Source organism: Electrona antarctica, assembly GCF_951216825.1.
Source record: "Electrona antarctica genome assembly, chromosome: 14".
Lineage (NCBI taxonomy): Eukaryota > Metazoa > Chordata > Actinopteri > Myctophiformes > Myctophidae > Electrona > Electrona antarctica.
The window spans coordinates 17,564,013-17,588,412 of NC_136795.1; the positions used below are offsets into that span (position 1 = coordinate 17,564,013).

The 24,400-nt window shown below is 41.6% G+C and overlaps 2 protein-coding genes across 3 annotated transcripts; one reads left to right on the plus strand and one right to left on the minus strand.

The window, feature by feature from the left end:
• The first annotated feature begins 3,754 nt into the window (after window positions 1-3,754).
• Window positions 3,755-14,740, plus strand: dnaja3a (DnaJ heat shock protein family (Hsp40) member A3a). Of its 2 annotated transcripts, XM_079521336.1 has the most exons (12): window positions 3,755-4,118; window positions 6,166-6,284; window positions 6,856-6,939; window positions 8,482-8,694; window positions 8,830-8,982; window positions 10,025-10,172; window positions 10,350-10,414; window positions 11,820-11,948; window positions 12,353-12,468; window positions 12,593-12,690; window positions 13,220-13,337; window positions 13,967-14,740. In XM_079521336.1, exons 1-11 carry the CDS (start codon window positions 3,896-3,898, stop codon window positions 13,321-13,323), a joined length of 1,452 nt encoding a protein of 483 aa, XP_079377462.1. In that variant the 5' UTR covers window positions 3,755-3,895; the 3' UTR covers window positions 13,324-13,337; window positions 13,967-14,740. The 2 variants fall into 2 exon arrangements, with proteins under 2 accessions (XP_079377462.1, XP_079377463.1); XM_079521337.1 differs by lacking the exon at window positions 13,220-13,337 and having other exon boundaries at window positions 3,759-4,118.
• Window positions 14,741-15,709: 969 nt separating this feature from the next.
• On the minus strand, window positions 15,710-24,056 carry hmox2b (heme oxygenase 2b). Its single transcript, XM_079520310.1, has 7 exons — window positions 24,021-24,056; window positions 21,527-21,645; window positions 21,304-21,421; window positions 20,143-20,634; window positions 19,595-19,718; window positions 17,619-19,312; window positions 15,710-17,303 (listed from the first exon to the last, which is right to left on the minus strand). The coding sequence occupies exons 2-6, from the start codon at window positions 21,607-21,609 to the stop codon at window positions 19,185-19,187; spliced, it is 945 nt and encodes a 314-aa protein (XP_079376436.1). The 5' UTR covers window positions 21,610-21,645; window positions 24,021-24,056; the 3' UTR covers window positions 15,710-17,303; window positions 17,619-19,184.
• Between the last annotated feature and the right edge of the window lie 344 nt (window positions 24,057-24,400).

Sequence of the window (24,400 nt, forward strand, 5' to 3'; positions counted from 1 at the left end):
CAGACACATTTTATCAGTTGGGTAATGGTGGCTGGGCCGTGGGTATCCCGTGTTGTGACTGGCACCAGTTGATCTCCCTCAGCCTCCCATCCATTTTTAGTTTCTGGTGGCATCTGTGGGTTAGGTACGTGGTCCTGATCCCATACCATTGCCTGATAATATGCATGGGTAATGGCTTGATTTAATGCTGCTTGTGTAGGTGGCAGCTTCTCGGCTTCTAATTGTTTCTTTGTGAATAACCTCCACCTGAGCTCATCAACATCCACAGGATTTGTACCGGGCTCGTACAGCTGGCAAACAAATGCTTCAATCTTTTTTGACAGTTGTACCCTTCCAGCTAAGAGTGTAACTGTCATAGATGGAATGGCATTGGTACAGGCAATGGGAAAGCCACCATGGATCAAGACATGTTCCCAGTAAGCTGACCACTCCATAGCCACACTGGACAGGAAGACCAAAGAACATAGTGAGATCCATGTAGTATTTGACCGACGCCAGGGTGGAAAGCCCCGGGCCCCTACCACTTATCATGTGGAAGACAACACACCGATAGGGAAGTGTCAGAAAAACAGTTCTTGTCAGGTATCAGCACCAAAGATGAGCTGACTGTCTTATCTTGCTAAGAAAGCCCTCCAACACTTCCAGGTGAAACCCAATGTTTTTATAATCACGTCAAGGCAGGCTGTCCACTCAAACTCTATCGATGTAAAACATCTCCACAGCGTACAGGAAGAGGCTGACACAAGGATAATCCTGCACAGCCTGGATGCTGTCCGAAGAGGGGCAACACAGCTCTACATTGAGTCCCCTGACACTGATGTCTTTGTTCTTACAATACGACGGTACCATCAGCTGTGCAAGGACATCTATTTCATCACCGGTGTGGGGAACAAAAAACGTATCATCGCTGGAGCCAGTAGTGCAGGCACTGGGTAAAACGAGGACTTCAGCCTTACCAGGGTTCCATGCCGTCTCTGGAGCTGATCAGACAGCTCCAGGGAATTTAACCTGTTGGCCAGGTCTAAACAGGTGTCCTGTGGAGGTGGTATCTGCAGTTGCTACTGTATATACTATGAGCTACAAAAAGGCTCAGTTCTGACGCAGCACGTACCTAACCCACAGATGCCACCAGCAACTGAATATGAATGGGAGGCTGAGGGAGCTCAACTGGTGCCAGTCACAACACGGGATACCCACGGGCCAGCCACCATTACCCAACTGATCAAATGTGTCTGCAAGAAATCACAGTGCATATCACATTGTTCTTGTCGATCTAAAATTTGAACTGCTCTGAGATGTGCATGTGTGGGGCAGATGATTAGAGGTGTGTGGTAAGCAAGGCACATCTGTTGGGGATTGACGATGACGACGAAGATGGAGACCCTTCAATTTTCAAAACTTTCTGTAAATATTAGAATAAACAATCTGATAATTCTGTGACCATTTCCCATATTGTTCTTTCTTGCGACTGCAGGTCGCCTTTAGGAAATTATGGACGGGCCTGCCCCAAAGTTATTAGTTCTCAACAGGCCCGAAAATTAAATTAGATCTCTATATGGAGCTGACCTGTTCTGACATTCCATATGTTGATCTGACCTCATCAAACCCTGTACACTCAAGACACGCTCCATATATGGCCAGTTCAGAATACATTCCATATGTTGATCTGACCCCCCATGCCAAAGCACCAGCACTCGCCCAGCAGTCTGTCATGACCCAGGCAGATATGTTGATCTGACCCCCCATTCCAAAGCACCAGCACTCGCCCAGCCCTTTAGTGCGAGGTCGCTTCTAATATTTTCTAGACATGCAAACAGACTTACACTGTCTGTAAGATCATGCGTATTAATTAACTTAAAGCAAAGAAATACAGCTATTTCTGGTTTTGGTGTGATTATTACATAATTATTACATAGACAAAAGGTTGCATGATTTATTCATAGGATGATAATTATTCCTGGAGTTGTAAACATACACTTGAAGTCTGTGAGAATCTTTCAAAGTTGACTAAAAGTAAAACATGCAGCAATTTGCTGATGTTCACCTCGTTTTTGCATAATGTATGGCAATTATGCTAATTAGGAAAGGTTGTATGACTTCACAATGGTAACAGATGAATATCTGGACATCACAAACATGGACTCAGACTCTTAGATCACCTTTATAAGTTACCTAGAATCAAAGTTATTGCCATTTCCATTTTTGACAATTTATTAGCTAATTATGCTAATTAAACATGCTAAACCTGACATAAAAAATTGGAGACATGTTTTTTTGGCATTCTGGTAACCCCAAGAATCAAGATATACCTGTCTCCAAAAATTAACATTCCAAAATCACGGGCATCAAAATTTGATTGATAGGCTCCCCTACTACATGGTTGAGTTGTGGAAAATTTGGGGCAGAAGTTCGTAAAAAAAAAAGAAAAGACTGCTTCTCTATTTACCAAATTCCAGAAGAGTCAAGAGTAGAAAGCATTTGGCCAAGAATGTAGCAAACCAATCATAAGAACTTTTTTTTGGTGTAGAAATGTATAAAAACAGTATACGATGAATTGAACATGGTGGGCCCTATTGAACATGGTGGGCCCTATTGTAAACAAGTGTAATACTTTATGGTGTCGTCCACAGTTAACAGTTTTGTATTGAGTTGTGCTTGAAATGTACTGTAATTCTCTAATTTATTAATAAATTCATACCTTTACCGTTGAGTTAACACATTAACTACATAAAATGCGATCAGGGAACTAAAAAGTAAATTATGTTTAGAGACTACTCATTTTAAGATGAGTGTATTTGGGAGTATATTGTTGTAATTTCCACTGAGTATGTTAATGTACAGTAGGCCTATGTGTGGGTCTCTCTTTCTTTTCTATTTTCCTAATTCCAAAGAAAGAGTCAAGATAAGACTAGAAACCATTTGGTCAAGTGCTGAACAGAAAATGTTGATTTCTAAAGCATGTTTAAAACATTTCAGCAAACCACCTAAATGAGACTCAGGACCACCCCTCCTCATGAACTCACACACAGAATAGGTGGAGAGCCAACATGGCCCTACATTTTTTATGGAATAGCTCTGTAGGAGGATAGCCATGTACAGGTATAAAAGTGTGGGTCTGTCTGCCCTTTGGAATCAAGTATCCGATACGCCACTGATGACCTAAGGGGCAAGCTGTCTACTGTCTAGAATGTCTACAAGGCCCCATTTACACTGGCAGCCAAATCTAGCCTGATTCAGATCATCTGTGCCACATGCCAGAATGTGAACCCGGACATTATGAGTATCCTAAAGTTTTATGTTAGTATGGGTTCCCAGCATTTAGAAACTGCTGGATGCTAACTTGCATATATTATAGGCTATGCATAAATGAGCATTTTCATAATTAGCATACTAAGCTGGGGTACCATTAACAACCTAAGGCATAAAAATATGATGTGTCAAACTAGGGTTTTTTCATGATACTGAATCAATTGCAAGCATTAGTTTTGCATGAAAAACACTCCTTAATTGGGCTAAATTAGGCCATAGGCACTTGCCCAAATGTGCTGACATCAGACCTCATCACATTTGCGATGACGTCTATGGACGTTTTTAGCCAAAGGAGTATTTTTCGTGCAAAACTAATGAGCAACCCCTAGTTTGACACGTCACATCTGCCTTATATAGGTTGTTAAGTTGTTAACCAAAACACCATGCACGGGTCTTCTGCTACTGTTCTGCGGCCTTTTCACGACATGTTGACAATCTTGAAACAAGAACATCTTGAGATTCTTGACCGTCCACGTCTGTCACACCCCCTTTGTGTTGGGCATGCGCAGTTGCAGAGGAGGCTCAGTGTGCTGTTGAGGGAATGCTCATGCTTGTGCTCAGTGTGCTGTGACTGGGATGAGGAGGAATGATGGCGTCCTCAGCCGTTCGTAGTTCCACACGTTGGATAACAGTCGCTGTGTTCTCCGGACAGCAGCGCGCTGCTCGCGGCGGGCTTATCCGCGCCGCTCACGGGGGATCGCGGACTGTTTGCTCCGTGGGAGGCCTCCAGAAAGGATGGCAGGGACAGGGAGGCAGCTTGTTCCGCAGGGGGACGGCGAACGGCGGCTTGACATTGAGAGGAGTGTCGGGTGAGTGCCGTGTGAGCAGCATTCGGCCTGAATGTTGTGGAGTGTGGACCTTCGAAGATAGATTCACTGAGCCGCTTGCAGATCCGGTCTAGAGCGGATACGGAGTCGGTCCGTGTAGCGTGCATTTGTGTGCGTTAAAATGACCGGATCCGGTAGGCGGGCTCTAGGCCAGATCTGAAAACAAGCCGGCTGTGACGCTAGGTTAGCACAGAGCACTCCGTGGTACGACGGTGTCGCTCGCCAAAGCTAGGCTAGGCTACTAGTAGAATGCTAGTTGTAAGTTCACGTTTCTCCATATAATCATGTCACAGTCACACGGATTCCTATGTTGACTTACTGGACCTGGTGTGTTCTAAATAGATGGAACTCAGTGGCATATATTACTACCTGCCTATTTCAGGTTGAAATGTGGCTTGACAGCCATGCACTCATGCAGTCACTGACTGACCTACCGTGCATGTATGGTGTATTTTATGCAATGTTTGGTATGCGACAGTGCTTGCTTTTATAGATATTGTAATTGTTTACTAATGTCACATGTTGACATGACATAATGTTTAACTATTTAGCTCTGTGTTTAGATAGAACCTTCCATCAGATTCCGTTAGATGTCAGCTGGCTCAGTGTTTTGAAAGGCTAGCAAGAACAAGGTAGCTGACAACGCTTGATGTTATGTCATCTGTGGCGGTGATTCTCAAAGTTTGGTCTGAGGACCCTCAGGGGTCATTGAGGTTACCCAGGAAATGTTACCTGTAGGCCTATAATTTTTGTTTACAATCCATAAATGTGCCCCAACATGTACATGACATATAGACAGTTTAATTTCAACCAAATTGTATAAAGCTCATCATTTGGTATCAGGGTTGACCAGAGCTAATCGGGGTCCCTCATAGAGTATATATATAATAGAGACTGAACTAGCGCGAAGCTCCGCCCCCCCAGCTATTCATGTCAGTGGAAGTTGCTCAGTGGCGTTTTGAAGCACCCGGAAGACTGCCGGAAGTCCCTCCCAGGACCTCAACTTTGAGGTCCTGAGTGACGTAGGGCAACCGAGCGCTCAACGTTAAAGCCCAGCTGCACGGGGTTTCCCGGTCATGAATCCACGGGTCCGCCTGTAGTCCCTCCTCCTACCACTAGGACCCAGAGCTTCAACGTTGGAAAGTCTGCCTGCCCCCTTGGGGTCCCTCCTAGCCGCAATTTGCAACTCTAGATTTTTTTATAATGGGATGAATCTAGAGTTGCAATACCCTCCATTGACTCCCCACTCATCATTTTGCGTTTGCGATCTGCTTGTCTTAAACGACGTTAAACTCACCAACATTGCAGCTGTAGTCCAAGCTTGAATTATTCTCTTTCAATCTGCAAAGCTTGTTTTTCATAAAAATCCCCCGTAGACATGTTATGAGCTACTTTCTGTCAAGAAATTCTGTGCAAGTGATTCTTTTTCTAAGTGCTGGAGTTTGGAAGCGCTCGTCGTAAGTCACTGAACGTCCCTGCATGCATCTGTTTCGCATTTGCACATAATGCAGGAGGCAGCAGCGCGACCCCTTAATAAAAACGAGCGCTTCCAAACTCCAACATTTCTTCTTCTTGACAGAAAGTAGCTCATAACATGTCTACGGGGGATTTTTATGAAAAACAAGCTTTGCAGATTGAAAGAGAATAATTCAAGCTTGGACTACAGCTGCAATGTTGGTGAGTTTAACGTCGTTTAAGACAAGCAGATCGCAAACGCAAAATGATGAGTGGGGAGTCAATGGAGGGTATTGCAACTCTAGATTCATCCCATTATAAAAAAATCTAGAGTTGCAAATTGCGGCTAGGTCCCTCCATGCACAGAATAATTTTTTGAGGGGCACTAGCCCCTACTATGTATAGCTTGTAATGCAAACATTGAAGACAAAAGTGTGTAAACAAACATTGAAAACAAAAGTGTGTAAACGCAAACATTGAAGACAAAAGTGAGGACACAAATTCTGATATGGCCAGAATGAGATGATGTTTGATGAAGAGGCAGAATTTCTTACTAAACTCACCATTCCTTTAGTTCCAGGGTCGCTGTCCTTCCACACAAGTGTCTCTTCCAACAACAAGCAGGATTTTTACCAGATTCTGGGGGTTCCTAAAACATCCACCCAGAAGGAGATCAAGAAAGCATACTATCAGGTCTGCTTCTTCCTGTTCGAGCACTACACTGTGATTACTAGAGCCAGACCGAATGTATTGTTGTGGCCGATGATTCAGCCATTAGCATACTATTTTTTTTCTACACTTAGAAAAAGAATCACCTGCACAGAATTTCAGTCAATGGAGGGTATTGCAACTCTAGATTCATCCCATTATAAAAATAATCTAGAGTTGCAAATTGCGGCTAACTATACCTGAAGAGTTGGAAAGACTCTGTTATTGAACAAACACTCTAGCAATGATTCCTGATCATGGAATATAGAGATGTTTAACATTTAATTTTAACAAAACGTATCACGGCACTCCATGCAATTAAGCCCAATTCAAACATTTTCTAAAATAGCTGGCATACAGGCTCACAATGCATCACATTGCAACATATAGACTTGTAGATCTGTTACTTTTGAAAGATTCTGATAAGCACGCCAGGTTGAAAGAGGTTAAAACACATTGGCTGTATAATTGCCGATACCGATTGTAGTATAAAAAATGTTTTTGTCCTATCGGCATAGATGATGACAGTATACTCTCATTTGTTGTCCTTCATCAGATGGCCAAGAAGTATCATCCTGACACAAACAAAGAAGACCCTCAGGCTAAGGAGAAATTTGCTCAGCTGGCTGAAGCTTATGAGGTTTGGACCCAGTCTTACTACAAAGCTTCCACTTTGCACCTACTTTCCCTTCTACTCCCATCAGGACACACATCCCTCATCTAGACTGAGTGGCAAAACATTGAGCAGCATGGAGTGTTGGAGTTTGGAAGCGCTCGTTGGAAATCACTCAACCGTCCTGCGTACCACCTGTTTCTAAATGTCACAGGATGCAGGAGGCAGCAAAATGTTGTGTTATTGAAAACAAGCACTTCCAAACTCTGACACTTAATAATTAATATTACTTAATAATCAAATGCGGGGCATTTCTTGACAGAAAGTAGCTCATAACGTTTCTATGGTGGTTTTTCATGAAACAAACTTTGCAGATATAGGATAATTCAAGCTTTTCGTTCAGCTGCAATGTTGGTGAGTTTAACATTGTTTAATGCAAACAGACAGTTCCTGCATAACTTCCAGGTACGATGATTTGCGCGTGACATCATCATCGTACCTGGAAGTTATGCGGGAACGCCCACTGAGTGGCAAAAAACGACTTTCTGGCCTTGACAGCCCATTCATCCAAACAGAAAAGTCCTCTGATTGCATTAAACAATGTTAAACTCACCAACATTGCAGCTGTACGAAAAGCTTGAATTATCCTCTTTCTATCTGCAAAGTTTTTGTTTCATAAAAATCCACCATAGAAACGTTATGAGCTACTTTCTGTCAAGAAATGCCCTGCATTTAATTGTTTTCAAGTACTTGTTTTCAATAACACAACATTTTGCTGCCTCCTGCATTATGTGACATTTAGAAACGTAAAGGTGGTACGCAGGACGGTTCAGTGATTTCCAACGAGCGCTTCCAAACTCCAACACTCCATGCTGCTCAATGTTTTGCCACTCCTTTCCTGATGGGAAAATCATGCATGTGCATACTCTCTATTGCTAACTGCTCTCAGCCTCTCACCACACCATTGGATAGTCTGAGTAAAACTGTGCAGTGGTAAAAAATCACACCCATGTGAAGTGAGGGGCGCTGTTATCATCGTACATCATCATAACGTAAATTCTCCATTCATTGTCAATGGGAATTTAAGTGAAACATACCTTAGTTACGTCACCAATAATAGTGGTCCCTTATTATTGGCCAAGGGTTTGCACAGACAGCCGATTTGCTCAGACACATATGACGTTAATTCTCCAATTCATTGTCAATGGCATTTAATGTTTGTGTTCAGACAGAATCTACACTATAGCTTTTTATAGGAGGGGCCCTCAAAAAAATCTTTCCAAATGTATTAGATATCATGGCATGCTTCAATCATCGTGGATCATTTAGTATTTACGATCCTCATCATTGTTAGATGACACGTTTTAGGATTTAGCCTTTACAGATGCAAGAGTAAGAATATCTGACAGCTGTAGTTAGTGTGGAACGATATAGACAAAATCAAATCACTTGTCTTTCTTTCTTTCTTTCTTTCATTATTAAACAAAAAACAACCAAAATAGCCAATCTAAAAGAAACAAAAAACGATGTGAGGTGTAACCCCCCTGTGACCATATCATATCCCTTCAGGTGTTGAGTGACGAGGTGAAGAGGAAGCAGTACGATACATATGGCTCAGCAGGCTTTGATACCGGCCAGGCAGGAAGAGGTGGAGGCCAGCAGTACTGGAGTGGACAGACCACAAACGTGAACCCAGAGGAGCTTTTCCGCAAGATATTTGGCGAGTTTTCTGGAGCCCGGGGCTTCGGAGACTTCGGTGCCATATTTGATCAGCCACAAGAGGTCAGTGGTGCAGAATATTGCTGTGGAATCCTAATCAGGTTGGGGTTCATAACAGAGTGTAAATATTACAGGCAAATTATACAAATGTTATTGGATCCAAAATGGCATCTGAATTAAGTGTTTGTTTTGTTGCAGTACATCATGGAGCTGACATTCACTCAGGCGGCAAAGGGAGTGAACAAAGAGATGTCTGTCAATTTGGACGACACCTGTCAACGTTGTGACGGCAAGGGCCACGAGCCCGGGACCAAGGTCCAGCACTGCCACTACTGCAATGGTTCTGGCATGGTACGTGAGTCCTGTTATATAACCACTTTTTAGAGCACAACAGATACCATTTATTTTTGTCCGATGTCGATCTTGATTTTGTAATAGTCTTGCGTAGCCAGACTATTATTCTACAATCTCTAAATGCTACACAGTCTGTAATTACGCCTCCTGAAATCTGATAACAGGAAGTTGTCATTTCCATTCTCAGTTTTTAAAATATCTTTCAAGTAATAGTATATATTTTTAATTGTCATTTCTGCTAAGCAACAAGCTTAGTAAATACTATGGTTTGATTCATTGAATTTATATTGGGACAAATTTGCTCGACTGCAAAAACTAAACGGAATTACTGGGGGAGGAGGGTCACCTGCTTTACTCCCGAACTATTTTCAGCATTTTAGGACGGAGGCAGTGTATTGACCAAGTGCAAAATATTTGATTCATTTATTAAAGTTTCTATAAATGGCCGATCTACAAGCTTTACAACTAATTTTGATGAGACGCATTGTGAGCTTGTAGATCAGCTATTTTGGAAATATGTTGAAAGTTGAAACACATCGGTTGCATAATTGCTAGGGATGCACGATATTGATTTTTTTAAAACTGATATCAATAACTTCATGCTTCTCAAGATTGATACTAATAACCGATTGATGAAAATATATACACACAAAAAGACGTAGCTTTGACCTAAGCAAATACAGTACATCATACCTATGATACGCTGTGTGCTTTGTCAGCAGATGAAACAAATAATCATTTAGCAGTCAGAACTGCAAGCATATGAAATTATAAATAAAGAATATATATTGTACAATATATTATCGGAGCTATTAATAATGTTATCAGGCTGCTAATTATGAGTTAACTAATAATTCCTGATATTGGGCCGATAATTATTGTGCATCCCTAATAATTGCTGTTACCAATGTCATCCAAAAAGTCAAACGATGGCCAATATATTATGCGCCAAACCTTTTCTTGCTAAGCTACCCAAAGGCGCAGCATGTTCTGTGTGCAGCTTTGCTATAAAAAAAAAGACTGCACGTGTCTTGTATAGGAGACGGTGAATACAGGGCCCTTTGTGATGCGCTCGACCTGTCGGCGGTGTGGTGGAAAAGGCACAGTAATCTCCCACCCTTGCAACTCCTGCAAGGGGAGCGGACAGACCAAACAGAGGAAGACGGTGGTTGTCCCCGTGCCTGCAGGTGAGAGCCACTCACCTACTGTTGGGTTTCACTCCGAATTCTTGTGCTAATTACCTAATGAAAAAAAAAAGGTTAGCTAAGTAATGACTATTTATTGTGCACATCAATGTACATGGTCCCTAGCAGTGATTGTGGTTTTTTCTTATTTTTTTATTCCTTCTTGTTTCTTTTTTTTAGGGGTGGAGGAAGGCCAGACGGTCAGGATGCCTGTCGGCAAGAAAGAGGTGTTCATCACGTTCCGGGTAAGAGTCTAACACAAATCATAGGAACCTCCACATACTGTGAGACATTGAGCTGTCTCACTTCTGCACTTGGATTGGTGCTTTTTTCAGTTCTGAATTCTGATGCTTCCAATCCATAAATCGGGGGGGGGCGGGTCCAAGTTTTGCTTTGTGCTGTCACCGAGTGCCGTGTTTACGTTGGCTTTGTGCCGACTCGAGCACTGCCCGACGATGCGTTCATGGACCGCTACAAAGGGTGGCAAGTTAACCCAAGATATCTACAGCACGTATAGCGCAGGCCTACCGTAGTTAAAATGGGCAATCGAACTATAAAAGTGTGGAAGACAAGGCAAATACTTTGACTAGCAGCAGCCTGCACGTAGAAACTGCAGTGGTGGATGTCTCGGAGTCAGAGTCAGACGGACCTACAGCACTGTTGCTGCAGGAGTGCCAGTGAAATGATACGACACCCAAAACACACCAGTTAATATGATGCGGAAACTGGGGTCCAACTAATTGGAGTGGGTGGGCAGAGTGAAAATGAAGCGTCTCTGAGCCAAGGAGGAGTAGCCTACAGACAGTGTGATACAGTACTTGAATGAAACCCATATAATGATGATTTCAACCGTGCATCTGACAACACATAGCGTAGCCTACTGTAAATAGTACAGCCGTAACCAATTCAAGCCAACTGCATTGCGCATCGCAAAAGCCGCGGTAAAAATGAATTCTCATAACATAATGAAAAAATTCTCATAACGCTGGTCTAAATAACATACTTTCATTTGTGGACAAGTAATCCACTTACATATTATAACTAGCTTGTATGACATTAATACAAGTGGAGTGCTAAGGGGTGAGAGTCTGAAGAGATGCGTTTTCCCTTTCAGACTATGATGGAAAATGTGGTTCTGCAGTCAAATTAATGGGGGGGGGGGGGGGTCATTCCATAGCAATATCTTTTGTTAGAATGGTGTTCCATAGATCGCTCCAGTTGCTTCAAGTCTGAAGTCTTTCTCGCTATAGTCTCCACAATGGTTATTGCCTTGCCTTTCCAACAATATTGCTATTTCTAGAAATGTCACTGGCTACAAATTATATTCTTCTTAGTAATACATGACGGTATACATTAAAATATACTATAGGAACCATACAGATGTGGTAACTTTAAAATACTATAATCATAATGGAGAAATGTTGATTTGCTGAAGAAATAAAATCAACTGTAAATCAAGCATTATAGCAAAGATTTGCCAGCACGGTGCAGAGTGCTGTGTGTTGACTCCGTGGCTGTCAGGCACACAATGTGATGCTGACAAGGGAGGGTTCCTGTCATTTTCACGAAATTCTCTTGATTTTGTGCCCATCTCTGAAATGTACACAGATTTGTGACTGGCTGTGTGGTATGATGTGTTTTGGTGCCCAGGTCCAGAAGAGTCCGGTGTTCAGGAGGGACGGTGCAGATGTCCACTCTGACCTGCTCATTTCTGTGGCCCAAGCCATTCTGGGAGGCACAGCAAGATCACAGGGCCTCTATGAAACACTCAACTTATCGGTAAGAACAGACACAAACACACATTAGAATACACTAGTTATGATTGTGAATTTGTTTAATTTGACTGTCATCTTAATTTCTTGGATCAGGGATGAAAAAAACCCCAGCACTGATGGGAATTGTGCATGTCATTCTAAAAATGTTCTAAAATAGCGAGCGCCCATACACGGACGAACGCCTTTTGGTGTTTTAACCCTTCTGGATGGGAACCCCTTTTGGGGTTCTTGTTGCTATGTATTTGTATAGTATATAGCACTAGCAGCATAACATTTTTGGAATTAAATATTTGAAGTTTTTCAGAAAACTTAGGTCAGGATTTAGAAGGTGTTTTTAGAATGAACCTCAGTCCAAAATGGGGTTTAAAGTTGAACTGGACAGTAATATAGGATCGGTGTTGGTCCCAGATCCCTGCAGGCATCCAGGCAGACCAGAGAATCCGTCTCTCTGGGAAGGGAATCGCACGTGTCAGTGGCTACGGCTTCGGAGATCACTACGTCCATGTCAAAATCAAAGTGCCCAAGTAAGACAACACACACACACAATTTTAGAAATTATAAGATTTCACTTCAGAGACGCTGGTTTGCAGCAAGACTTTGTGTAGATGCTCTTCTTTGTGTCACTCCTCTTCACTTCCTGCTGTGCAGGACCCTGACAGACAGACAGAGAGCTCTACTGATGAGCTACGCAGAGGACGAGGCGGACGTGGAGGGGACGGTCACCGGCATCACCACCACCACCACAGGTAGGACGTCTCTGTTTAAGCTCCAGACATGCAATAAACACATTATTTGCCTTTTTTGTTTTGTCAGTTTCCTGCTATAGCGGTTTGCCTCTCACCGGGTAGGGGCTTAATTGCAGAGTTGATGTCACGTATCGGTATGCAGACATACAGCATATGCAGACATACTGTAGTGCAGTGGTTCCCCAACAATGGGTCCCGACCCATTTGTGGGTCATGGACAAATTGTTATGGTCCCTTTAATTATTGTTATTTCAAATAAAAAAAATCATGAATTGATTAAAGAAAAATCTAATAAATTCCTTAAATTAGAAAACAAATGTTTAAGAGCTGAACAGCTGATCTACAAGCCCACAACGTGGTGCACGCCGCGACAGGTTGTGAGCTTGTAGATCTGCTATTTTCACTAGTTTGGGTCCCAGGCAAACATCTAATCTCTCTTTCGTCTCTAAAATCGTCTCTAAAAAGTTTGGGAACCACTGCTGTAGTGTACATGATCTGCCTCCTTGACGCAGTGCTGCTCTATGTCCAGGTGGGGGCAGCAGTGCTAAGCGTTCTGAGGCAGGGCAGGAGGTGGAAGAAGGGAAGCAGGGAGGCTTCTTCTCCAAGTTAAAGAAATTGTTTAGCTCCTCTTGACAGCCACAAACTAGGTAGGATTAGTGTTGATTTATTCTGAATGTCTCCCTCTTGTGCACAGTGAGTTTACCCTGTGGTACACTTAATGTGAAGTCTTATGCTGGTATTTCATTTAATGAATGGTTTGTGGCTGGTCTCATTTGTAAATATATATGGGAGGCATGCACACTTGAATTCCTCTGTAGTTTTTTATCCATGTATTTATTTCACACTTCTCCCGTGAAACTCCCTCGTGTCTGACCTTCAGCAGGTTGTTGCTGTCGGGTGGAAACCATTGCTTTTATGTCCAAAAACATTCAGTAAAGGGGGGGGGGGGGGGAAGAAAGCTGTGTTCCAACTTCCAATGGATCCAATATAGTTATGTTTAGTCACAAGCTCTAGTTAATACTTTTCATCTGTTTAACACTTCACAGACATACTATAATCACTTTCACGACCACTTAAAGTATTAAAAAGAGCATTGTGAGCTTGTACATTGTACACAGCTATTTTTCCTGCTTCTGTAAAAAGTTGAAATACGAGGTTTCCGCCCGACAGCAGCAATGTTATCCAGCTGTCGTGCATTGTCCTGACTGCAGCACGTCGGGACAATGTCCAGTTCTACAGGCATTCATCTCTTTTGTTTCTCCCTCAACCAATACAGGTAAAAGGTCGACTGGGAGCTGAGCTGCCACCGTCAAGAGGGACCGAAGCAGAGTGGAGATCAGCAGCTACGAGGCTATGGTCATACAAGGAGATGCAGCAGTGTGTTACGGGGTGTTGGCTGAGACCTAAAAGGTCTCTGGACTGATCAACACAGATTTACATACTGTACCTGTCCCAGTGACCCTTCTTCACTAGCAGTGGATAATGGACTGAACGCTTCTTGCCCTTTGTTCTACTGGCCAAGTGAATCCTGCCCCATAGGTTCTTCTCTTGTCAAAGCCAAATTGGCAACAACAAAGTCCATTTAATTTATAAACTCAACGCGTGTTGTGTTGCCCTGCGGATATAAATTGCCAGAATGTGTACATCGCTCGCTGTGATAACACCATGTAGACAGAAATAAATTGTGATCGAAAAAGGCTTCAGACAGAATTAAATACTTAAGGTGGCCTTACACTAGCCGATTTTTTTCAATCTGCAATCTGATAGCACCACACACTACAGGATAGCAAATATCAAACATGCTTGATGTTGATCGGGCCGATCCCGCTTTGAGCGGTCGGGCACCCCCCGAGCGTCAAAAATGCCCGATTATCGGCTAGTGTAAGGCCACCTTTAATCTTGGCTGAAACAGTGTTCCTCAGCATCGTTGTTGATTTGTTTTATCATGTTCATTTTTGACCGGTATGTTTTAGGCATGTAACGATATATCGTATATCGATATTAATCCTGACGATATGAATCGATTTAATAAAATAAAAAAACAATTTAATCATATTCCATCATATTCAAGTGCTTTTGGGGAGAGATGAGACTGAGTCACTTTCAGTAATAGAGCACTGTAGAGGGGAGCTGTGTGTCTGTGTGACTGTGCCCAGGTGATGATGGTGGTTGATGCTCATTAATACATCAAGGAAGTCAATTATGTTTCTGCACTGTCAAAAGTAATGCTACTTCTTTTGCAATGTAGTTAAATAAAAAAATGTGACAAAAGCTTGGGGGGGAGAAATTATATAAAATATCGTGAAAAATCATATCGTGATACGAATTGTATCGTGAGTTGAGTGAATTGTTACATGCCTAGTATGTTTTCATCCCTACTTACAAGCCGCTGTACTTTGGTCATTATTCAGTTGAACATTGACAGATTATGGGTTTACCTTTGAATTCTAGTGGCCGAGTGTATGGAACACCTGATCCTAATAACTGTGGTGTCAGAATTCAAAGATCAACCCAATCTTTCCCTTTCGGAGAAGACATGGACCCGTTTTTCCCCTTTAAACCCCATGTCATTGTCAGAGAATTAACTCAGCTACATAGTTAACCCATTCATAGTTATGTAAATAGACAGCTGTTAATTATGCAGTTGTATCAATGTGTCACATAGATATATTACTGTATGTACTGTACATCTATAATAAAATGTATGGTCTGGGGGAAAGACTAGTGTCTTGTATAAATGACTTAAGGGAGCACTTCTCTTACAACTGACAAAGACAAACTGTTAATGGTCCACTATATTTAGAATGTTGGTAAAATAATCTGTCTTACTGATTCTTATCCTTTGGCCCTCATTATGAATAGAAATAATATATTTATACCCTTGATGCAAATGTTTGTTTTCTAAAGCGTCTAAAGGAAATTGGGCCAAATTAACACATTAGATAAAACTTTGATAGAATGCTTGAGACTGCTAAACATTTATTCATACTGAGCGTTGCCCCTGAAGAAGTCACAGACGAACAGGAAATGTACCTTTATTCAGTAATAGTCAGCACAATTAATTCCTGCAATTGTCAGCTAATATCTTACTCTCAAGGACATGTCAGTCACAGAAAAAGCTTAATAGGGTTGAAAAAATGGTTAAGAATGCAAAAAAAGTAAAATGGACATTTACGGGCCAAACACCAATGCTCTACAAGGCTTCAAATATTTAGTGTATGACCAGCGATTACATCCATTCCTCCTGAGATTCAAGTCACTACTTCTTTAACATGTCCAATATACTGGGACTTCATTATATCATACTGACATCTTAAAGGGGGGAGACATTCATCTTTACACATTGTGTTAATGGTTTTTAAAGGTCATAAAACATTGCCATCTAACAGCGCTAAACGTACATATTCAATGCAGTTTTAATACCTTGCAAAAATATTATGAATACCCTTCCAATAATGTTCTAATTTTGGAAACTTCAAAATGTCACCTTTTTGTAATCTAGATGGTAGGTGCACAAAATAACCATGTCTCCTAATTAGTGAAGTGTCCCTTCCTCTGTGCAATGAGAGACAATGTGCATCAGTGATCAGTCAACAATTTCTGAAGTTAAGGTAAAAGCCCACATATCATTTGCAGTGAAGCAAATAAAAGATGTGGTTGGATCAAACAAAACTGTTTTATCTGACTCATCAAGATGTGTTTGCCAGATAACATCCCCAGCGAAGCATCTAATGTTATGAGATTGCTTCTCTGCATCAGGGATTGGAAAGCTTGCTATAATTTAAGGAGATAAATGGGAGCAAAGCAACCACATCAAAGTCAAAGCTCTCTGTCAACAGATTCAAATACTGAAAGACCTGAAATCACCTAGTAACTCGAGAGAGAGAGCATGACACGTCCTTTTTCCGATTACTTAGACATTTACATTACCATGCTTGATGCTTTCCTTGGAAATATTCAATTCCAGCTGTCAGGCTTGAAATAAGACATTCAATCGAGAAGAAAACGGGTACAATAAAGTAAAGAAAAACCTTGATATGCAACATTTTGCTATTTCTGCAAATGAGACATAATTAACATGAATACATTTGCCCTGCAAAGTGACAATGGGTAATACTCTGGCTTTCAAATCTGGGTCCAATAATATGATATATCATCAGCTTGTCTTTTAGTCTAATTGCTAATAAAAGGAAAGTTTCACATCTGGTTATGGAAACATGAAATGGACTAGATGTATATGTATTAAAAATTAAAATTAAAATAAAAACAAAACAGTTGCTTGAACTGTGTGTTCCATATATGTGGTCCTTCAGGTTAATGTCCTTTGGTAATCAGTCTCAATCAACATCTCCAAACATGAAATTAAACAAAAGGTAATGGCAGTTTGTTAAAGCAAATCAATCAGTGGAAATGTCAATACAATGACATTAAGCAAATAGTTGCAGAATAGTGCAACATGATAAACCATGTGCTGTTGTGGAAAAATGCTATCATGTGCCATCATATGAGTAACACATTAATAGTCACATATTGCATCTCCATGTACAGTATATTGCTAATATCCATCAGACATGGATACAAAAACAGAAGCAGGGCTGGTTATACCCAGTAACCTGTAATCAGTGTTACCTGATGTGAACTGTTCTCTAGCCAGTAACCTGTAATCAGTGTTACCTGATGTGAACTGTTCTCTAGCCAGTAACCTGTAATCAGTGTTACCTGATGTGAACTGTTCTCTAGCCAGTAACCTGTAATCAGTGTTACCTGATGTGAACTGTTCTCTAGCCAGTAACCTGTAATCAGTGTTACCTGATGTGAACTGTTCTCTAGCCAGTAACCTGTAATCAGTGTTACCTGATGTGAACTGTTCTCTAGCCAGTAACCTGTAATCAGTGTTACCTGATGTGAACTGTTCTCTAGCCAGTAACCTGTAATCAGTGTTACCTGATGTGAACTGTTCTCTTCGGTTTCAATAAAACACTAAACTGAAGTGCTTGTAGCCTTTGTGTCAATTGAACTTTGCATTCGTCACTATGCAGACAAGCCTGTCAGCTTGGAGCCTTGTTTTGGTCACATTTTAGTAACGAATTTTAGACTCCATCGAACGATGAACTATAATTAGGCATACATTTGCATTATTGAAGGACGGATGTCACAGTATAATGAGTTAAACAATTAGTTTTGTCAGAATTAGACTGTTAGAAGTTGTACAATGAAACCCAACATGAAGCAGCTTGGACAGATTTGTGTTGGCAAAAAAAAGAACTATTATGTCATTTCAAGAAACACCAAGGTTATATTTGAGCACGCACTTGTCATAATAAATTGCATTATTACTTATTTGTCATTCTAAGCACAGATGTGCATTTGCGGTACTTTTAAATGATAGAAGTTTATTCATCACATAGATGTTTAGATGTAGGGCTCAAACGCCTGCCTTCCAACCACAAGTCTAATTCTGTAGATGACTACTGGGTGTATTGATAAAGATTACACAGGATGGAATATGAACCAATTAAAATACAGTACTTATTTTGTAAAGCTGTGCATGTGCAAATACTTTGAACTACATTCTAGGTGTAGAGGAGAAAAATAACGTTGTGAGAACCGTTCATAAGTTTACTATTTGATGTCTGGTCTGTGTTAATTAGTTGGTTCATTAACGCTCAGCTCCTCTTCTTCCAGGTCTAATCTACTTGTACAACAGACCTGAAAAGTGTCATAGAAATCATAACTGTTAGAACACAGCCGTCTGCCCTGAATAAAAATAACTGCTGTCTCACAAATTAAGAATATGCATAGTATTTTCTTTTTTGGAAGCTTGTCATTTACCAACTTTGACAGATGGATCCACCATTTTAACGCATGCAGCATCTGTGCAGCCAAGTATAGAAGTCAGGGCAGGGGTCTTATAGACGTTTATCAGGGCCGTCATGCTTGTCAAAGCATGGCCGTCAAGTCAAGCCTTGGCTGTTTGGATCTGGCGTTCATCAAAAATAAGCAGGCAAAAAAAGTCAGCACACCAACCAAAATTTCAAGTGAGGTTTCAAGGATTACTCAGCATCAACATCCCTCCAAACTATAAACACACCATGTGTGTGTTTTCATAGTGCCTCATCTACAAAATCATGTCTCTGGTTCAATCCTGGTTGGAGACCTGTGTTGCATGTCCTTTCCCCCTCTCTCCTGTCGGTTTCCTGTCTACATTCTGTAGGATACTAAAGAAACCCCCCCCCCCTCCTCCTCAACCCTCAGAACAAAGTATAAACCTGGGACAATACAGCTACAAAAATAAGGGCTTGAGAGATGACTAACCATGCCGGAAAGCCAATGCAAGGGAGGTGGGGAACTTAAAAAGGAGAAGAGGTGGTTACAGGGTCTGGGGATGAATGGCTCACAACAACGGTCCGAGAGCTCTGTGGGATCACTTTCCTCCTTTGTGTTTTCCCTCCATGTTATACCCCCAGCCAGCAGCACAGCAACTGAGGGATGGATCACATGAAGTACCATGCAGCCAATCCAGCCAGAGCAGCGACCCACGCAGCAAACAAGACCTGTCCCGTAGGATGTCTGAGAGCGGCCATGGCTAGCTGACCAGCATATGCAGTTCCACCACCAGCCGCTGTGGGAAGAGATGGAGAACAGGAGGATCTTGTTTATTGGCATGTGTGTTTGCTTATACAATAAATCTGTCTCTGCAACAAATTACATCACAAACGCTTAACAGTCTGCACCAAGACACCATAGTTGTGGCAGCCATAATGTGTGTGGCAGCATTTCCATAACATTGTTATTATCTCATCAGAGCCGTATGACTGTCTCTGTCAATTCTATGTGCTCTACGTTACCTAATTACTAGTATTATGTCATACAATTATAGTAGAAAGCTGAGTGGAAGGCATACCCGTTTTGGCCTGGTAGAAGGGACATTTGTTGGTGTCTCCATCCATAGCTCCATGGACAGGCATGCCAGCATCTAAAACCTCTTCCTGGATGGTCTTTCCCATCTCCTCTAACTCGTCAAACACCTGCCAATGCAAACACAAGGGGGACATTATGGTACAGACAAGAAGAATTCTACAGACCTAACTGACAAGCCATGATGAGTGCATGAAGAGAACCAACATGCAGGCAAGTCACTAAGAGAAATGAGAAATGGCATTTCCAAATGTTACAGCTATGGCCTATATATAATCAAGAGACAGGAGTCATGTCACTGTGAAATTAATAGCATGAAATCAGCGTGAGAGTGAGAGTGTAGAAGAAAGCCACCATTTTACTTCTGGCAAGAAACCTACTCAAGAAACAGGGTAAAATAAAACAACAAAATGTGGTGCAGATTTCACAATAGTGCAGATTTCACAATAGTGCATCCAATTTTCATAGTGCATCCACTTTTTGTCCTTCCTCGTCTAACACTTTCTCTTACTAAACCTACCCTCCCTTTCTCACCTCCATGTTGAACTGGAAGGCTTTGACCGCCTCTGCCACCAGTCTCTGCTTGGTCTCTGTGTCCAGGTCCAGCTCATTCATCCGGCTGCGGTATAGCTGCTTGAAAGCCTTGGCGCTGTGGATGGCGTCGAACTGATAAAAATCCAAGCCTTCTCCAGTCACCGGGAGTTTCAAGGCCCGCTGGGCCACCTTCTTTAGCACCTGGCCCCCGGATAGATCGCCCATGTAGCGGGTATAAGCGTGGGCCACCAGCAGCACTGGGTCCTCCTCACCCACCTGGTGGATGCGATCCACGTATTGTTGGGTGGCGGGGGAGCAACTGACCTGACTCTGCCAGTCTGGACCGTAGAAGTATTCCAGGTCACGGCCCAAGGCCTCGTGTCGATGCAGCTCTGTAGGGAAATAGAGAGGGGCAAACTGGGGGTGCTCTTTGTTCTTTTCAATCTCCTCCTCCATGGCAGTGTACGTGTAGTAGAGCGCCACCGCACCAAGCTGCAGAGAGCCAGAGGAAACAGTTAGCAAATATGCCAATGTGAACCAGATAGATTCATTTGAACACATTAAGCCTGGGGCCGGTTCTACAAAATATGCCTTCTAAATCAATAGTTTTTGTTGACTAAGACTAAATGATTTCAGATGACTAAATAGGACTAAAACTAAATGGTGTGTTATTCAAAAGACTAAGACTAAATCAGAATTTGCTGTCGAAATGAACACTGGACACTTCCAAGATTTTACAAAAATGTTCAAAAGTAGCGTACAAGCGGCGGCACGAAGTGACGCACTGTGAGCTTGTATGTCTGCTATTTTGAATCAGCCAACACTAAAATCTAAAATGACAGATGCTTTGGCTTCATTTTGCAGGCCTTCCACCTTCCATGAATTCAAGCAATGCTCTACCATCCAGTGTGTGAATGTATAATCAATATGTGACATTAACTGTGTTGATGAATGCGAAACCTTTTTACATGCAACACTTGCTAAGAAAAGGCACTTCTTTGGTTTTGAATTCCTGCTTCAGAGATACTTATAGGGTTGTCGAACTTAGATATGGGGATATGGTAGCAAAGAGGAGTATTCCTTTTAACCTTCAAGAGCAATACTATTGTAGAAGCTATGGCCTCAGAAAGCAACACATTCTCTGTTCCTCTGCAGACTGACCTTGAACAGCTCTTTGCGGATTCGTCCCCTGAGGAAGTCTTTGACAAACTGGGTGTTCTCAGCCTTCTCATGAACCTCTTTGGTCCCTGCTGCCAGCAGCTCAGACAGGTCATCGGGACTAGAGACAAAAACACAACAGGGTTTAATGTAGCAGTCTAAATGCTCTGTTGCCACCGAGTGGTCTTTCAAGGACCACACCACACATGATTAGTGGAGGACATACCCAAGTGCGGACTCTTTTTCTTCATACACTGGCCCTGCTCCGTTGGAGACTGTCACACTCTTCTCCATCCTCTCTGTCGACATCGTCTTCCGATCACTCAAGACTCTGCTTACTGAATTCTGTCAAAAACATCACACCTACACACTTAAACACTGACTCACTCTTGTTGTGTAGGTGGATTGGTGGACTCAAGCACAAGTGAAGGCAAAAGCACAGCTCAGGCTAGTAACAGACTATTATCCGTCTCTAAAGACAGTTTATCCTTGGCTTCCGCTGCAAACCTGATGATACAGAATGTCCAATATATTGGGGGAGATGACAAGTGAACATAGACGGTCCATTGAGTTGCTACATACAAGTTTATAGCTGTATTAATAACACTGTATTCTTGTCTACATCGATCAAACTTATTGTTAATAGGACACTTGAAGAAGAAACATGTTGAGTAAAGTCTCAAAGGTTTTTTCGTTATTCAGTGCAGGTTTTTTTCTTTAACAGTGCAGAAATGTGCAGGAATTAGGTAATTGAAATAAAGTGCAGAGTAAAGCCCAAACCACACCAAAGGGTCTCCATGCAACTCCTTGGGTCCAACCGTTTCGACCCTTTGGTGTGGTTAGGGCTTTACACTACGCTTTTTTGGTGGGACCAGCATCATACTAACATAACATGGAGCTACAGTGTTCCATTATAGGCTTAGCAGCACCAATTATGTATGACAGAACCTCGCATCAAGCTAAAATGTCAAGTTTTAAACCAATTTTACCAACATTATAGCATTTATTGAATTACTGGAGATTCTGAACCTTATAACTTGATTGCCGCTGCCAGTGATTCCTTTGTTCTCTAGAATCTCTTCTACTAAAAGTGGCTGTGTGAAAAGTGAGCTCTGCAAACCAGTTTTGCTGCTCAGTGGTTTCCTGTATGTTTATGTTGAAATATGTGGACAGTACAGGGAAGCAGGTGGGAAAATGTCTAATGTCATGTTCTATGTGGCGTGTTTGTTTTTTTGTGGCTGCCAGATTGCACAGTGACATACAGTCAAACAAAAAGAGAAAGATTATCAGGGTCAACACTAACCCAGAGGGCTAATGGTTGTTGTATAACCATTACTATAACAACAGAAAAGCAGGACACATTATCATACTAAAAATTACAACCAGAAGCCCAGCGATTTCAATCCGCACGTCACATAACAGAAAAGGTGATGGGAAATCTCAACAAGCAAAACACTGACAATGACAGTATATTATCAACACAGTCAACATGCCCATCATAGTCAATTAAAGGGTAATAACTTTAAATAAATTACCGGTTTGACTCGACTGTTGAATACATACAAATACTAATACCAAGCAGTATAGTTATACTGCTAAGTTATACTGTTTGATATTGTATTTGTATGTATTCAACAATGTTATACTGTATAAGCCTTACAAGATATACAATAATTATTATTATTATTTATTTTAAAAAGGTCCTACTGTGGACAGACACACATGTCCAGTTATTTGGATTTGTTTTTACATCCAGATAGGATACCCGTCCAGGAAAGGCTTCCGAGTAGACGCGCCTCCTCAGGAAACTTGGCTCAGATCTGAACCCATTTAATTTGGCGTTTAGGATAGGAACCTGTTGCGATCGCATGACCTTGACCCCAGGCAGGGTTCAAACCCACAACCTTCCACATGAAAAGCCACTACTAACCACTACACTAGGGCAGCCCTCATTTATTCTGAAGGAGATTTAGATTTTGGGGGGAATGGGGCATTTGTGCCAGTCTGTGCTGAAATTACTGTGACCCTCAGCCACACGTTTAAAAGTAACAGCTGGTACAGCCTGGCATGGACTGGCATGGTTTACATAGGATTGGCATGGTTTACATAGTAAACAATGAGCATCTCTGGAACTACATGGAACCAGCTCAGCTGAACAAAGCATTTCACACAACACACCCCATCTGGTGTTTGCTAGTAGGGCAGCAGCTGTTCCATGGAATGAATACAATTTAGCTGGATCATTTTTGCTTCTCAAATATAGATAATCAAAAATAAAGACGTAGCTTATTGGTTACATATGAGAATATTTAACTGATATCTGAGCTATCAAATCGTGATAGTAGTATAATAACAGTTTTTAGACTAGTAAACATACTGACACCAGAACAGAATCACAATCTGATTTATTGGCCAGACATGCTTTTACACATGGTTAAGGAGTTTGTCTCCGGTTAACAGTGACTCACATTACATTATGTAATAAATTATATCTATGTATTTTATACCCTCCTCGGCTCACAGCCTACAAATTTACATCATTAAACTGAATCTGCTACCATAGTATCGTTAGCTCTAGCTAGCTAGCAGTTTTGATATCAAATCCTAATCTGTGATTCGATAGCTACCCTGTAACCCTGACATTACAATGTTGACAATTTCATTCATTTCACCACACAGTTATGGACATTGTTGATTTTGCTTATTTAAACAAAGCTTACCTTGACTGTGCGGCGCTCTCAGTTTAATACCCCCCCACACAGGAAGTGCTGAGTGTCCAAACAAGAGGTCACGTGACCACGACAAGTTAAAGTCTGTATTTAATTACAATACTATTACACAATGTTTACCAGACTACACTACCAGACTACACTACTACTACCAGATAAACTATTCACTAACTTTGAAGACGTATCGTTTAGAAAGAATCTCTGGAAACTCAATCAATATACATTATAACGAATAAATATATTTTATATGCAGTCAACTGACAGTTAACAAATTAATGCAGTATTATTGCATTTTGCAGAATTGTGAAATCACCCGTCAAGGGTTTCTGCCAGAACAGAACAGTCAGTCTTTGTTGCCTCCCTGTGGCCGT

What these genes read in the sequence shown, in the direction of transcription:
- dnaja3a (XM_079521336.1), top strand. Translation starts at nt 3,896, where the DNA reads ATGATGGCGTCCTCAGCCGTTCGTAGTTCCACACGTTGGATAACAGTC. An exon ending in TCAAGAAAGCATACTATCAG is followed by an intron (nt 6,285 to 6,855) that starts GTCTGCTTCTTC and finishes GTCCTTCATCAG; the next exon opens with ATGGCCAAGAAGTATCATCC. An exon ending in TATTTGATCAGCCACAAGAG is followed by an intron (nt 8,695 to 8,829) that starts GTCAGTGGTGCA and finishes GTTTTGTTGCAG; the next exon opens with TACATCATGGAGCTGACATT.
- hmox2b (XM_079520310.1), bottom strand. Translation starts at nt 21,609, where the DNA reads ATGTCGACAGAGAGGATGGAGAAGAGTGTGACAGTCTCCAACGGAGCA. An exon ending in GAAAAAGAGTCCGCACTTGG is followed by an intron (nt 21,422 to 21,526) that starts GTATGTCCTCCA and finishes TTTTGTCTCTAG; the next exon opens with TCCCGATGACCTGTCTGAGC. An exon ending in CTTCTACCAGGCCAAAACGG is followed by an intron (nt 19,313 to 19,594) that starts GTATGCCTTCCA and finishes CTCTTCCCACAG; the next exon opens with CGGCTGGTGGTGGAACTGCA.